The sequence below is a fragment of the Schistocerca serialis genome, chromosome 3 (genome assembly GCF_023864345.2).
Source record: "Schistocerca serialis cubense isolate TAMUIC-IGC-003099 chromosome 3, iqSchSeri2.2, whole genome shotgun sequence".
NCBI classification, from domain to species: domain Eukaryota; kingdom Metazoa; phylum Arthropoda; class Insecta; order Orthoptera; family Acrididae; genus Schistocerca; species Schistocerca serialis.
In genome coordinates this window covers 213123379-213139571 of record NC_064640.1, presented here as the reverse complement: position 1 = coordinate 213139571, position 16193 = coordinate 213123379, and the positions used below count along the sequence as shown (strand labels likewise).

At 39.8% G+C, this 16193-nt stretch overlaps 1 protein-coding gene across 4 annotated transcripts in view; it reads left to right on the top strand.

Annotated features, from left to right (window-relative positions):
* LOC126469935 (uncharacterized) overlaps positions 1 to 7481 on the top strand; it is a 126358-nt gene extending 118877 nt beyond the window's left edge. The window contains exons 10-11 of one of the 4 annotated variants that reach the window (XR_007586096.1): positions 7099 to 7281; positions 7330 to 7472. Coding sequence is in view for 3 of the 4 variants with exons in the window: in XM_050097335.1 (XP_049953292.1) it covers positions 7099 to 7221 (123 nt within the window). In the remaining variant the exon portion in view is untranslated. Of the gene's footprint in view, positions 1 to 7098 lie in introns of all 4 variants that reach the window. The other 3 variants (XM_050097335.1, XM_050097334.1, XM_050097336.1) reach the window with 3 other exon arrangements.
* Positions 7482 to 16193: the final 8712 nt, after the last annotated feature.

The window sequence follows — 16193 nt, the reverse complement described above, 5'->3', positions numbered from 1 at the left end:
ATGGTCCATTCGTTCAGTGGTGTTTGTCTGGACCCCTCGTCACATCAGAATCCCAGGAAATGAAATGTCAACAGGCTGGCCAAACAGGCTACACGGAAACTGCTTTTGGAGATCAGCCTCCCCGCAACTGACCTGCGTTTCTTTATTATGCCGCAATGTTTTTCAGCTTTGGGAGACGGAATGGCAAAATCTCAGTACACACAACAAACTGCTAGCCAGTAAGGGGACCATGAATGTGTGGAAGTCCTCGATGAGGGCCTCTTGCAGGGACTCCATGGTTCTCTGTCTGCTGCGCATTGGCCATGCTTGGGCGACCCATGGCTACCTTCTGTGCTGTGGAGACCTGCCTCAGTGTTGGTGCAGCGCCCGGTTGACAGTGGCCCATATTCTTCTGCTCTGTCCTTCTTTGGCTGCCCTGCAACTTCATCTTCGGTTGCCGGACTTGTTATCATTGATTTTAGCAGACAACGCCTCTTCAGCTGATTTTGTTTTACGTTTTATCTGTGAGGGTGGGTTTTATCATTCGATCTGAGTTTTACCGCATGTCCTTTGTCCCTCTGTGTCCTCCACCCTAGTGCCTTTAGGGTGGAGATTTTAATGTGTTGCAGAGTGGTTGGCTTCTCCTTTTTATTTTCATGGTCGGCTAGCCACTACAATCTGCTTTCTTGTTTTCCTCTCTTCTAACTGTTTCTTGCGTCTCTCTCTGTTGTTTTCTTGTCCTCTTTTGTTCCTTCTAGTGTTTGTTGCCTTTCCTTCTTTCTTGTGGTGTTTCCTTTCTTTCTGTTCTGTGTTATACGTATCGTACGTTTGATTCTCACACTTGAGGCTTTGTTTTATTTGGAACAAGGGACCGATGACCACGCAGTTTGGTGCCCCCCCCCACCCCCTCCCCCTTCTTTTAAACCAACGAACCTGGTATGGAAATGACCAGATCAAATTATAAGTGAAGATCGTTCTTATACCTCTGAGAATGGAGCTTTTCTATTGCAAGCTCTTTGCTTTCCATATTTTGGGGACGAGGAATCATGCTGCAGGTATAGATCTGCATTCACTGTCCTAAGTTGTGAGGCTTCCATAACTGGTGTTTTGGTGTGGGTATGAACAATGGTGTGGTAGACCATACTTGTTTCTCACCTCAACAATGATGTGATAGCCTGCTGCAAAAGACATTAACTTGTTGACAGAAAGATACAAGAATAGAGCATGTAATGGGTCTGTGTTGTGCGTGGGGTGTGGATGTTTGGATGTTATTCACCCATTGTTGAGCAGTTCCTTCACAGGCAGAAATTAAGTCTGGGCTATAATCTGACATAGTGTTAGTTTGAATTATGAATCAGCAACATATGGATAGTCTTGGCAAATTCTGCAACTGTCTGCCCATCTACGCCACTGCATTCTGACTCAATAATTATAATCTGAATATTATGATAGACTAGTGGTGCTGTCAATATAAAAACATCAAAGGCTACATTAATAACAGTCAGCACATACGTTGCATAGAATCTCAGTGCGACACTCAGCTTGTTGAACCAGTTGTCATTTTGGGTTCTCTCTGTCTTGAGCATACTAAAAGTAAAAAAGCTTGTCTATGTAGATGCTTTTCACTTTTATTGACAAAGCATCAGAAGTGGTAATATTGTAATCATAAAATTAGATGATTTTTGTTATTCTGTCAGTATTTGTAACCTGAATGACAGTTTTGCTTAAAGATGACTTATTCTTGACATTACTGTTGGTGTTCTGTATTCTTTGTACTTCGTTCTCATGACAACTGCTTCTCCATTCGTCTTAACTGGTTTAATTTTCTCCACTCATTTCCAAGATTGCATTTTAGGATATGGCGTATGGTTTCTGTGCACAGTAGACTACTTGATATGGAAATTTGTTATTCATAGATAGGGACATGGAAAAATCGGAGTTGTTATATGTCCAAAATCGTGTGGTTTTTTTTTCACTTTTCGGTGTTATTTGTCGGTGTTATTTTCTGGCAAGCTTATTCTATTGTCAGTTATCTATTTTTGTCATATTTAACCATTTTTCAATGCCATGTTGAAAATGGAACTATTCCTAACATACATGAAACATGAGACAAGTGTAGAGAAAAATTAACAAAAAATTTTGACACAAATAATTATTTAAATACCAAAGGTAATAATGAAAATAATAGTACAGTGCAGATATTTTATTGATGACAGGTTTTGCACTTCTTCATATTGTTCTTGAGCTGTGGAGACCACCTCTGTGGCTCAAGAATGATCTGAAGACGCACTACAAGCGTGAAAAGCGCCATCAATAAAGTATCTGCAACCTATCAATAACACAGTCTTTTAATACAAAAATACTTAATTTTAACATAGTCTCTCTCTCTCTCTCTCTCTCTCTCTCTCTCTCTCTCTCTCTCTCTCTCTCTCTATGTCTCTTTTTTACACATATGTACAACTGACAGTAAGGCTCATTTATGTACTGCATTTTCAGCTGTTTTTACCAAGATCTGGACAAGTGGTGTAAAAGCAGACAAAACAGAAATCCATCCTCAAACAAAATAAGCATAGTTCATCCTTACATCAGAGAAGTAAAAACTAGAAAACATTTGAAAAGGTTTTTTTTAAGGAGAATAAGGCAACAAGCTAACAAAGATAGGTCTCTCATGAAACTTTGGTACAAAACACTGTTAACTTAAGGAGCATATAAACCATCAATTTCAAATTCTCACATCCTTTCGTTATCAGTTACTGTAGGCTCCGGCATTTTCACAGAACACACGTGTTCGCAGCGGAGTCTAGAGAGTAAGAATATAATGGGAAAAAAAGGCAGATGATAAAAATGAGTATCCTAACACGGGAACTGCAATAGCTTCCAAACGACTGAAAAACACGCCACAAACAAAGCACAAGTCAAGTGAAGTGTACCCCCCCTCTAACTCAGGCAGCTATGCGCATGTGCGCATCTGGCAGCTCGACAGCATCAGAAAAATTTTTCCGGGTAGATTTTGGCTGCTTACTCTCACTGTTTATGCACCAAACAGCCACATTCCAAGTAGCCAGAAGCAGGAAGAGGCACTGCTTCTACGAAACTTCAACTGCGCATGCGCAGCAAGCTGTCTGGTAACTGCTTAAACAAACCTTATTTCAATGAAATTTGAAAACAATCATATCGATATTAATTAAAGTGTTCATAAGTTAATGCATGCAGAAAAATGTGCTCTCAGCCTTGGATACCTCATTGCTATTTGTATTGCGCACAATATTGTTTATTCGCAAGGGTTGGCAGTGAGTATATCCAAAGCAGTTGTCCTGTCAGTGATTAATGGCTTAAACACAAACTTGTACAATATTAACGTCGTTTGCATGCTATCACATAGTACACCTTTTTCTTTGTTAGGATGATCTGAGAATGGATTCTGATACATGAAATCAGTCTTCAATTAAACAAAAGTAACTGAATGTTGCAACTTTGGCTGTTTTCTACATCAAACTGGTTAACACAGGTTGCTGTCCTGTTATTAATCCAGTGTGCTGGAAATCCAAAAAGATGAATTTTATAGCTGCTCGTTTCCATCGCAGGAGTTAATGGTGTCCTGTAAGATACCTGCCTCACCAACTATTCGTAACTCATCACATATTCGGAAATAAATGTCCAAATATTTATTTCATTCTTCAATCTCTAATCAGACGGAAATGTTAACATCATTTATTGCAGAACATACTTGTATTACACTTTTGGATTTTTTCCTTTACTTTTACTGTAAAAAGTGGTTGAATCATAAGCTCAATGCTTGATAATGGTGTTGGTCATGTTCATACCCACCTCCTTCCAAACACTTGTGTTAGATACATAACAAAAGATCCAGACTGTGTTGATGATGCTGCAATGGAAAAAAATATATATTAGTGTGCAGTGGAACACAAACCTACATCCATTCGTATCGTGAATCTCGAAACTATACATTGCGTTATGGCTTACTCGTTCAGCTACTGTCTCAAGTATCGTTGCTGCGTTATTAACCCTTTTGATGAGCAGGGTGATGTGTCTGTGATAGATTCTCGTTGCACCATTGCTTTGAAATGGCATACTGCAGCAGATACACTACAAAAGAAATAAATAATCGAAATTCACACAGTGTTCATTAGTACATGCTCGCGGAAGTCAGTAGTCGAAAGGCCACTAGTGACGTCATGACTGCAAAAACTAGTGCGATAGTTGAACACGGAACATTTCAACATTGAATATGTCACTGACACAATTACTTTTACAACACTTCTTACGAGAACTTTTGTTGAAAACCACAGATTTTGCATTACTTCCTTAAAAACCACTGAATTCATGTTACTTCCTTAAAAACTGCTGAATTCGTGTTATTTGCTTAAAAACCATCAAATTCACATTATTCATCGCGTTATCGTTTAAACAAATTTTTCCTGTCCCTATTCATAGATTACGAAGTCTTTCTGTGGATATTCACACTTTGCAATCAATACTGCATTGTTATCTATTCATTTGTGTCCCTCTGTTTTTGTAAATACTGCCAGTAACAGCATTCTTAAGAAAAATATTTTCAAAGTGTGTAATGGTCAAAAGATGTGTTGCCTACTCATAATGTTTACAGTATAACCAATGGAATGCTCCAAAAATGTGAATCTGGTCTGGTGAATGAATTCAGTATTCAGTGTGCTTAAGACAGAAAAAGAGAAATAATTGTTATAGTTATTACTTTATTGTATTTAATTTGCAACTGATGCACTTATGTATAATAAGTAATTATGCTCTAGTCCCTAAAGCTAGTTACTGAAGTGGCAGTATAACTCAGATATATATATAAAATGTGTGTGTGTGTGTGTGTGTGTGTGTGTGTGTGTGTGTGTGTGTGTGTGTGTGTACTTTTTTTTCCTTCCAACCCTCAGAGCCACGTCTATGAGACATAAGCTCTCATAATAAGTTGTATTTCCTTTGTGTTAGTACTGTGTATGCTATAACAGCATTTTTCATTAATTTATTGGACTCAAAAGTAAACATTAATCAATCAACAATAATATACACTCCCACATTGTCTAAAATAGTGATCAGATTGTTTAGCAATTCCACGTCTGTAGGAAACTACTGGTTCTGAGTTAAAAATGTCATCAAACCAGGTTGGAAGTGAATTTTCATCTGGAAACAAATTTTCTTGACGGTTTTTTTCAATAAGGACTGGCAAAGTTAAAAATTTGAGAACATATGATCAGAATAATAAGTGCGTGAGAATTTCCCAAACATCTCCTGGATAGTTTTGTTTTTGAAATCAGGAGACTATGTTATTGATTGGTAAGAACCGCCAATGCAGTTTTGTCTGTCTTTTTCTTACATTGCAACTGAAGGTGTCTGTTGGCAACAAATACCACCTGTAATGGACACACCCCTGGGAAAAAGCTGCTAGTGCACAACACCTTTTTTCCGCCAACAGTTTCAAAATATGTTCACACTGATCTTTGCTTGAGTATATGACTCTTGTTATAGCCGAGCTGTTAATTTATTCTTAAAAAGTTAACATAAAGGTATCATAACTTACCAACTATAACAATATTGCATAGACAAGTTCAGTGTATGAACTGACGACATTCAAGCAAAACTACAGTAACAATCACTGCTTTGATTTTTGCTGCTTTGAACTAGAGCATGGAGTACTCCTATGCCACCGAGCGAGGTGGCGCAGTGGTTAACACGCTGGACTCGCATTTGGGAGGACGACGGTTCAAATCCCGCGTCCGGCCATCCTGATTTAGGTTTTCCGTGATTTCCCTAGATCGCTCCAGGCAAATGCCGGGATGGTTCCTTTGAAAGGGCACGGTTGACATCCTTCCCTAATCCGATGAGACCGATGACCTTGCTGTCTGGTCTCCTCCCCCAAAACAACCCAACTCCTATGCCCATCTTCTCGAACCTTACCTATTGAATGAAAATGCTGCATGATGCTTAAATGGTTACAGTTCATCATGTCTCCCACCGAGACTTCCTGAATGAAGAAAATCCTTTTCTGACACGCTTTTCATAAAGGCAGTCGCCTCGCAAAGATTCTGACGTGCCTCTGCTGCCTGCACCCCTGTATTAAATCCAAAGCAAATAATATATTGCAAATGTTAGACCTATTTTCCACTTGCATGTCTATTTCACTACTCTGCAACAGTGTTCATAAATTTCAAGTATGCAAAATTCAATACATAATTGCAAAATAAATACTAGAACTTCAAATAAGGAAATTGCAGTTGATAAATACACTCGTAGCTCTGCGCTGCATTCACCTGGTGGCATATGGCTACAGCTGGTGGCCGGCGGCTGCTGTAGGGCGAGGAAACTCAAGAACATAAACCGTTTTGAACTTGATGCAGCCAAGAAGTGTTTAGCGGAATAGTTTCTGGAAATTTTTAATGTTATAGGTGGGTCATAAAGTGAAGCAAATTACCAGACTGATAACTTTAGCAGCCAACCGAAATGCAATTTAAAAATCTAATGAATGGAGTGGACTCAAACTCGGTACTTAATATCTACATTATTTGACGCTTTCCACTAGGCCAGGAGCAAATACAGCAATTTAACACCACGTGAAGAGTGATGGCACTTCTCCCGTACACTTCCGCACCCTACAGTGTTGCTAGATTGTGCATACGGCAGGACTTAAAATTCTGAGGGGCGGCCAGTTGTATTGGCCACCTCAAGTGAAGGACCCTGACTGTACACAAAAGTAGTAGTATAATTACAGTGCATTGAACACCTGGGATGAACATTAATATTTTAGCCGCAAAGTGCCATATTTCGGCTCATGGATGTAGCATTCATTCCATATCCCTGGGTGTTTAAGTGGTGGCAAGTGTAACAACTCGGAGTAACCATTATATACATATACTTTGTAGTAAAAGAGTCCAGTGTATTTAGAAGTGAAACATTTTGTGGACAGAGTCACTAGGTGGCATAGACACTCTGTGGCATGCGTCTCTCTGAAGAGTGAAATTCGTATTTGCAGTTGTGCAGTGAGATTGAATTGGATGGGTAAAAGTGTAATTGTAGGTGAGACATCTGTTTTTGTCTGTTTGTGAAATTTAATTCTGTATCATTTTCTCTTCACAGGTGCAGACTGAAGTGCGGAATGGTCTTGCATTGTATATGCGCCTCGATAAGAGATTTCATGATATATTACTTGCAATTGCAAATTGTTCCAATAATATGTACTTGTGGGAGTATTGGGAGTAATAGTATTCATTCATATTTGTAGTTACCGTGTAGAAGAAATTGTTCCTTAATTGAAGTTACCTATTAGATATACATTATTTAGGAATCTATAGTCTGTAGAGCAAGTACCTATTAGATATACATTATTTAGGAATCTATAGTCTGTAGAGCAAATACCTACTAGATATACATTGTTTAGGAATCCATATTCTGTAGAGCAAATACCTATTAGATATACATTGTTTAGGAATCTATATTCTGTAGAGCAAAGTAATGCACTTATCTTAAAAATAAAATGTGTCTTATCAAAAAAAAAAAAAAAAATAGATGTTTAATTTTGGTCTCAATAGTGCACTGTATAAAAGTAGCACATAAATGCTGCTTTCATTTAGATTCACATGATTCACACTCAGCAGGGAAAATTAGATTGACTAGTACTTTTTTCATTCTTTCAGATTTTCAAAGAGGATAGTTTCTTTGACTGTGACTCAGATCACCACTCCCTTTCATATCCAACTTAAGGATTTTTTTTTTCCCCCATTTGACCACAAGTTGAAGACACCCCCTGTCCCGTACCCCTGTAACTTTGAATTTTACAATGATCAGTTCACTGACTAAGAACTGTTTCAAGCTCTTGACTTCTCACAATACAGCTGTAGGCCCTGAATTGATTCATGATCAGATGGTCCTCAGAGTCTTAGGTGTATTTTTCTAGAAGGTGTTTCCCATTCGAAGTGGAAATATATTGTCATCATCCCAATCCTTAAGCCATGTAAAAACGCAATGTCCATCGACAATTAACAACTGACTAGCCTGACCAACATGCACTGCAGACTGTTTTGAATGGCAGCAGCCCAACAATTATGCTGGATTCTTGAATTTTGGGATTCGCTAGGACTTGATTTTTGGGACTCCTGTTTGATAAGAAGCTGACCTGGCTGCTCCCCATATTTTCTCTTTGCTTCCTCACCCATACCTCTTGGGATGTTGATCACTCTACTCCAATTCCATATTTACCAGGCCTTGATCTCATCATGACTGGACTATGGCTGCCCAGTTTGTGGCTCAGCAGCACCTTTGGTTTGGAAATTATGGGACCCGGTAGATCATTGTGGAGTAAGACTGGCCATTGGCACGTTTTTCACTAGTCCCATAGGTGGTCTTCTCGCTGAAGCAGGATTTAAAATCCTCCATCCTGCCAGTAACAACTCTTGCTGACTTCCACTATCACCATATGATGGTTTCCTAATTGTCGGACTTATCAAATTCCTTTTTTCATACAAGGGGTGTTGACCTCCCGACAACCACCTTCGGCTGGGTTTTCCAGTTAGAATGCGCCTTGAGACTCTTCGCCGGGTCCTCCACCTACCTCCCTTAGACTGTTCTCCCTTCCATCTTGGTTAGTACCCTGGCCACAAATTAGAATTGATTTATATTAAAGAGCTAAAGTATCAGTTGCCCCATGACCTTTCGGTATCTGTTCCTCTCAGCCCTTTTTTAGTATCAGGGTGCTACAGTTGATTTACACAGACAGCTCCAAAGCCATGCATATGATGGGATATGCTTTTACATCTTATACCAGTCAGGAACTTTTTTTTTTTTTGCAAGGAACATGTAGTGTTTTCATGGTGGAGCTGATAGCCATTGACAGAGCACAGCATTTTATTAAATAGACCTCCCCTGCCTGCAGCTTAATTTGTAGTGACTCAATGAGTCTCCAGTTTACTGATTGATGTTACTCTTGTCATCCTGTGATATCTTATATTTGTACTCATCTCTCTGATATGAAATGTACTATCTGCTGACTTCTTTCTCTGTGTCCCAAGTTATGTGGATATCAGAGAAACAAACTATCCAACAGTCCTGGACGAACATCATGTGGAGGGCTGCTGCCAATTCGGGTACATTCTTTGCTATCGAGGAAGCTATGGCTGCATGACACTGTTCCTTCCATTTCTCTTGGAAAGAACCCATCATCTTATGTTGCCTCTGCATCAGTCATAATAGGTTAACATTTAGTTTTATCTTGTGTAACGAGTCACCCTCATGCTGTGGTTGCAAAGCTGTACATACAACAGCTTACATCCTGGCAAAATGCCTCATCCTCCTCCTAGCTCTCTCTGCGAAATATGGTCCTTCTGACTCCTTGCCTCTAATGTTAGCAGACAACTTACAGAAAGTTGAACTGGTTCTTCATTTCCTACGATAAAGTAGTTTTTAGTCTCAGATCTAATGTCTTAAAATGCTTATGGGGTGCAGTTGGACCAGTTGTGGTAAGGGTCATCCCTCTTTTAGTCTGTTTTTTACTTACTTTTAGATGCACTGAGTCCTTTTTCTTGTCACACCCTATTTTACTTTTTCAGGATGAATATGAGACATTAATGATTCCTTATCCTGGATACAAGCTGATGATGGAAGAACAGTTGAACAGGTTTTTATTGTACCTCGGGTCTGAAAGAGGGGGCTCTATCCCCATCTTTAACACTGTAACTGTTTCAGATCGATGGTGGGGCGATTAATGGCAGGACATCTCCTTCATTGCATGCAAAGCCCTAGGGGACACAGGGGACACAACTGCACCCACACCCTACCCATGTGATTATTTTTCTCATCCTGTTTTACTGTTGTTGGTTCTACATTTTTAGACTTTTCGCTTTCACTGTTATGAATCTTCTCTCCACCTGAGTAGTAGTTCTGTTATTGTCTTACCCTTGCATTTGGTTAAGGGTGTCAGTCTTTGGTGAGGTGCCTCTCACCACAGATGAGCCTTAGAGAGATCTCGTCTGCCCTGTGTCCTGATGGCTGGCCCAGCTCATGACTTTTCTCTCTCATGCAATTATTTCTCACCTCTGGCATCAGTGTTACTTTTGATGCTTCGATTTTACCACTCCCATCATACTACCACAATTCACTCAAATTTCTGGCTGATGCCAGACTACCCGCTGAACAAGGGCCAATTACTTCGCAATAGAGTTCCTTAATCCCAACCAACCCTGTATGACCGGCCAGTCCCATAGGCTCAAGCTGTATTTAAAGTGCAGTAAACTGTTGTGGAAAAGTGCTTTGTTGTAATGAAGGAGAGGTACTTCATTCACTGAAATAGGTTGACAGTTTAAGCATGGCAGGAGTGGAGGCAGCAGCAGAACCAGCACCTCATTGACTAAAGTTGGTCTAGAAAGTGGTGTTAAATCAGTCAATCTCTACTAAAGGCGTCGTCAAACAGGACACGTCTCTCACCGTGAAGCCCATCAGACGTGGTGTCAGTTGTGTTTGCTGCACACACTGAAATGACGTGGTACATCGCATGGAATGTGCTCCTCAGTGTGACTTGTGATCTCGGCACTCTCCAGTGGCAGTCTGTGGCATCTGGTGCAGAAATCACATGGTTTTTTTTATGAAAATGGAGGTGTAAAATAGCTGCGTTAACTCTAGTGGTGGTTGTTGAAGAAAAGTGGAGGAAATTCCGAAGAAAATTCTGGACTTGTCGATAACTTGAACAGTGAATAATGCTGTAAATGATCTGACATAAATACTACTAGAAGTTATTAGTTAACTCAATTGAATTTTCATCTCATTTTTTGTTTTAAGTTGAATATAGCTAAAATATAGTGTCTAATGTTAATTTGCACATACATAATATCCTTATTATTCTCACTATTTGTCAAAAATTGACAATTTTAGAACTGTGACTGTAATACTATGAACCTTATAACTGAAACAGCAACGAGCCACAGAAATGGTGTAGAAAGGTTTATCTGAAGCAAACCATGACCAATTTCGGGTTTCTTACAAATCCACATCTGAAGGTGCATGTCCATAAATGTGTTTATTTTTAAAACTCATAACAAAAATGCAGGACGAGTTCATCACACAGAATCGTATATCACTGCTGTAAACCAATAACGTATACAAATTGAGGGCCCAGCAAGAGAACAATTGAGTCTGTAACAACCATGTGAAGATAGATTTATAAGAAATCTGAAACTGGTCGTGGTTTGGTTCAAATAAACCTTTCCAAACCACACTTGTGGCTGATTGTTGTTTCAATTTAAATGTTATCCATATTATCAGTGTTGCATTGACTATCATCACACCGAAGTAACATACTACACTACATAGATTTCAAAATAGAGATTGGTTTCGCAACTCCATATGAAAGGAAGAAGAGATTTTTTCTAGGCTGCTCACCACCATTGAAAAAGATATTTACTGACAAGATACAAATGTAAGGCAGTCCATAAAACCAAGTGGTAGATAGATATATAGATATATCTTACACAAAGTTTCATAATAGCAAAAACTTCCAGTGTAATGTGTGTTTACTTTCTGACAGAGTAGCAGTTATGTTAAGATTTCTAACCACTGGGGAAACATTCCATTTGATGGCCATTGCAATGACAACTGCAGCAAATACCTTACTTGAAATAAGTAACAGTGACTACTACAGGTAATTCTTCTATTAAATTAATAAGAAAGGTCCAGGTGAGGAAAAGAAATTTGGAAGGAGGTAGGTGCAAACTTGCTACCTGTTGCTTCACAATTTGCAATGCTGTCAACAAAGGTACCACTTCCACAAGAAACTAAGACTCCATATCTGGGATACACTGTGTAAAGACTCTATCCTCAGCTGTCATTATATTTTGATACGTAACTGTGACAGGTTGTATCAAAATGACATGATTTGATAGAGCACCATTGTGCTGTAGCAGTGAAATGGTATACTTACATTGCACGCAAATTATAATGTAAAACATCACATACAGGAAGCCTTTATCTACCAATATGTAATTATATATCACTTTATTATAACAAATTGTAGCTAAAATGAAGCATTTTTGCGGGATCCTCAGTTTGCCGATGCTTTGGAACAGTTGATATCTATACCACATACAAATACTATAAATCAAATCCACCAAATATGCTGGCTCCTCAGTTCTGCTTGAGAGCTGAAAACAATGTCACATCTCATTGGCCATGTTCCTCTCCTCGAGGCAATAATCTGACATACTAGATTCTGTATTTCATGCTCAGTGGTGTAGCGAAACGTGGGATTCCACACTGCAACGCCACCAGCTCCTAGTCCATATGTGTGTTCACGTTCCATAATAGGACAACTTAAACTTAAAATAAAGTCACTAACTGACATTGTGCATGTATGGAAACAGTTAGAAACTATTTTAAGTCTTCACACTATTACTGTGATCTGTAATGGAGACACATGGTTTGGTAATATTAAAATAATTTGCTACACTAATTTCGTACAAGATATGCATTGTTATTACTTGTCTTTCTGTGCATTGGTATGGTTATACAAACACTCTCACATGTCAAGCTGGCAGTGCATACTTGAGTTTATTATTGATGGTGAGGCTAATGAATTTGCAGCTCATAGTCCTCACAGAAATATTAGTCAACTAATTCAAGGCTCTGATAGTGGTGTGCTGTCCTTAGATTAAAATAACTTTGTGAGTGACAGTTATCAGTGGTGGGAAGCTGCCAGCTCTTACGCAGCATGCCATGTACTCATGCAACCGATAGTTGTGCTCGCACCATTAAAAAAAAAAAAAAGAGCCACACAGTGATGGTGGCCATAGCATCTGTAGTAACATCAATGCATATGTGGCTCTACGTCTGCCCCTCCTCCCTCCTCCCCCACCCTCCTTGTGGCCTACCTCACCTGGCCCCCTTCTCACCCATGCAGCCAGTTTTGCTAGCAGAACCAGCATGTGAAGCTCAAGAAACATCTGTGATTCGGCAGTACCTAGCCCCCTACCAATTGACTCCCTGAAACTTCAAAAAGAAAGTTCTTTTAATCGAAGTATAACATCTCGGACACTTTTAAACAAAGTTGATGGCGTACTTGGGCAATACAAAGGCAATGGTGTATTTGCCAGCAAGGAAAATTCTGCTAAAGTTATGTTGATATCGGAATCTACAATTTGTCCAAATGCAAGTATTGCTGGTATCAATACTTTTTGTGTGCACGTATGAGTAAGTGATCTGTAGGGACTAATATGTGTTCAGGTAATAGCAGCAAAGCCTCGAGATTTCACACTGTCAAATAATATATGTTTTCACTGAGATCCCCAATGTGTCACCAATCTAGATATCATCTTGTTGGACACTACATCATGTTTATACTTGATGTTATGTCGCAATTAACATTTATAGGATCGTGTGTGATGAACTAGGTCGGCTCAGTCCCTGTTCTTCGATTTGTTGATTCATTCTCTTTCTTTCTTTCTTTCTTTCTTTCTCCTTTTTTTAGTAAAAATTGGTGAAGCAAGATACGGTGAAGCAAGATATCATGCATATGGAATCAGATCTATCTCAAGAATTACATGACTCATGTGGTGAAACTCATTGCAATATCCCAGAAAACTATTTGGCTCTGAGTAAATAGAACTGATTGTTCATCAGACAAATGTATATTCTGTGCAGCAGACACTGTCATCCTTGAACACAAATGTAACTGAAATGGAGTGATTCATTGGCAGCTAAATTGCACGGGTACAATACATTTGCCTTCATAAACCAACTACTGGGCTCACTCTATATTCCATGTACTGTTACAGATATGATTACAGACTTACCAGAAGATGTATAGAAATTCTGAATGTCGCTCTAATATCGGTGGATTCCACCAATGACCAACATCGGCCAGAGACAGCCGGTCTTTTCAAATAATTATGCCACTACGTAGGTGGTCATACTACAGCCGATCTTATCTCTTGAATGTACAGGCTTCAGATGACAATAGTTGAAACTCAAATAGGTTTGTTTTCTTCAGTTGTATCAAGCGACGTTCTCGCACACAAAATATGGAGCGTGAGAAACTGACAAGTTTAATCCAAGAAAGGGAGAGTTTGTGGCATCCTGAGGATGAAAATATCATAATCGGATATATCTGTGGACTGATATCAGAGGTTTATTTGAAACCTCAAATAGGCAAAGTCTTTATTGAAAATTTTAGGCCTAGATTATAAACTCAAAAAATAATTTGTTCAGACGAAAAGGGTGGCGTATCTTATTTGCTTATAGCTACTGTACTGGACCTTTTTCATGGTAGGATGTCATTTGTTGTCTACAAATAATCATCACTGCATACTTGCGTTTTATGCCGGAAGGGTAGTAATGCTATTAACGTGAAACAGTTTGCAAATGTGGTGTGCAGTACGTATTTCCACTTTTAAGTACCTTAGGTTTCCAGAGTATCGTATTCTGCACTTTATGCTTGTCTTTCAATCGTGTGTGAAATGACAGTCATTGAAGTTTAACTGACGTGTGTCTGCACAACTTTAAATAAATACCATGAAACAGTGCGTTTATAACTTGCTTTTGAAGGTCACCACGAATCATCTCAGGTGTGTAACAGAATGTTTCTCCCATCATGTTGTATATTCTTAAAACTTGTGTGGTCATTCTGATACCAGACAACAGAGTGTATAGTACTAGCCACATTCTTTATGAGACAGGAAAGCTCATTCGCATGCATTCGGTGTCTCTTTTAACAGCAGAAGCCACTGTGCAGCACTCTTATCCAAGCACAGACACGTGGTATCCACCCCACCCTAAGAGTTTAAAATCTAACCTACTTCATACATAATATAGGTTCTAACCTAACCTAACCTCCTTGGCCCTGCCAAAAACTGATGGAGGAGATCGGATGCACTATGGCCACGGTGTCAGCCAAAGTTATGGGGCGATATCTGGCGACAGTGTGTGATGACCGTTGTCAGTGCCACTGTGAACACAGCTATACTTGGCGACACTGGAACTGTTCATTATCCTGAAGGATAGAAAATGAACGTGAATTCTCTGGGAACAGTATGTAGGACTCTCAGGGGGCTCATGACACTCTTGTATGTACACTATGTGATCAAAAGTATCTGGACACCCCCAAAAACATACGTTTTCCATATTAGGTGCATATTGCTGCAACCTACTGCCAGATACTCCATATCAGCAACCTCAGTAGTCAGACATCATGATAGAGCAGAATGGGGTGCTCCATGGAACTCATGGACTTCGAACGTGTTCAGGTGATTGGGTGTCACTTGTGTCATACATCTGTTCGTAAGATTTCCATCCTCCTAAACATCCGTAGGTCCACTGTTTCTATTGTGATAGTGAAGTGGAAACATGAAGGGACATGTACAGCACAAAAGCATACAGGCCAGCCTCATCTGTTGACTGGCAGAGACTGCCAACAGTTGAAGAGGGTAGTCATGTGTAATAGGCAGACATCTATCCAGACCATCACACAGTAGTTCCAAACTGCATCAGAATCCACTGCAAGTACTATGATAGTTAGGCAGGAGGTGAGAAAACTTGGATTTCATGGTTGAGCAGCCACACATCATGCCGGTAAATGCCAAACGATGCCTCGTTTGGTGTAAGGAGTGTAAACATTGGACAATTGAACAATTGGGTGGAGTGACGAATCATGGTACACAGTGTGGTGATCCAATGGCAGGGTGTGGGTATGGCGAATGCACAGTGAACATCATCTGCCAGTGTATGTAGTGCCAATAGCAAAATTCGGAGGTGGTGGTGGTGTTATGGTGTGGTCGTGTTTTTCATGGAGGGGGCTTGCACCTCTTGTTGTTGTGTGTGGCACTATCACAGCACAGGCCTACATTGATTTTTAAGCACGTTCTTGCTTCCCACTGTTGAAGAGCAATTTGGGGATGGTGAATGCATCTTTCAACATGATCGAGCACCTGTTCATAATGCTCGGCCTATGGCAGAGTGGGTACACGACAATAACATCCCTATAATGGACTGGCCTGCATAGAGTCCGACCTCAGTCCTATAGAACACCTTTGGGGCGCTTTGGAACGCTGACTGCGTGCCATGCCTCATCTATGTCAGTCGACATCGATACCTCTTCTCAGTCCAACACTGCTTGAAGAATGGGCTGCCGTTCCCCAAGAAACATTCCAGCATGTGATTGAACATATGCCTGTGAGAGTGGAAGCTGTCATCAAGGC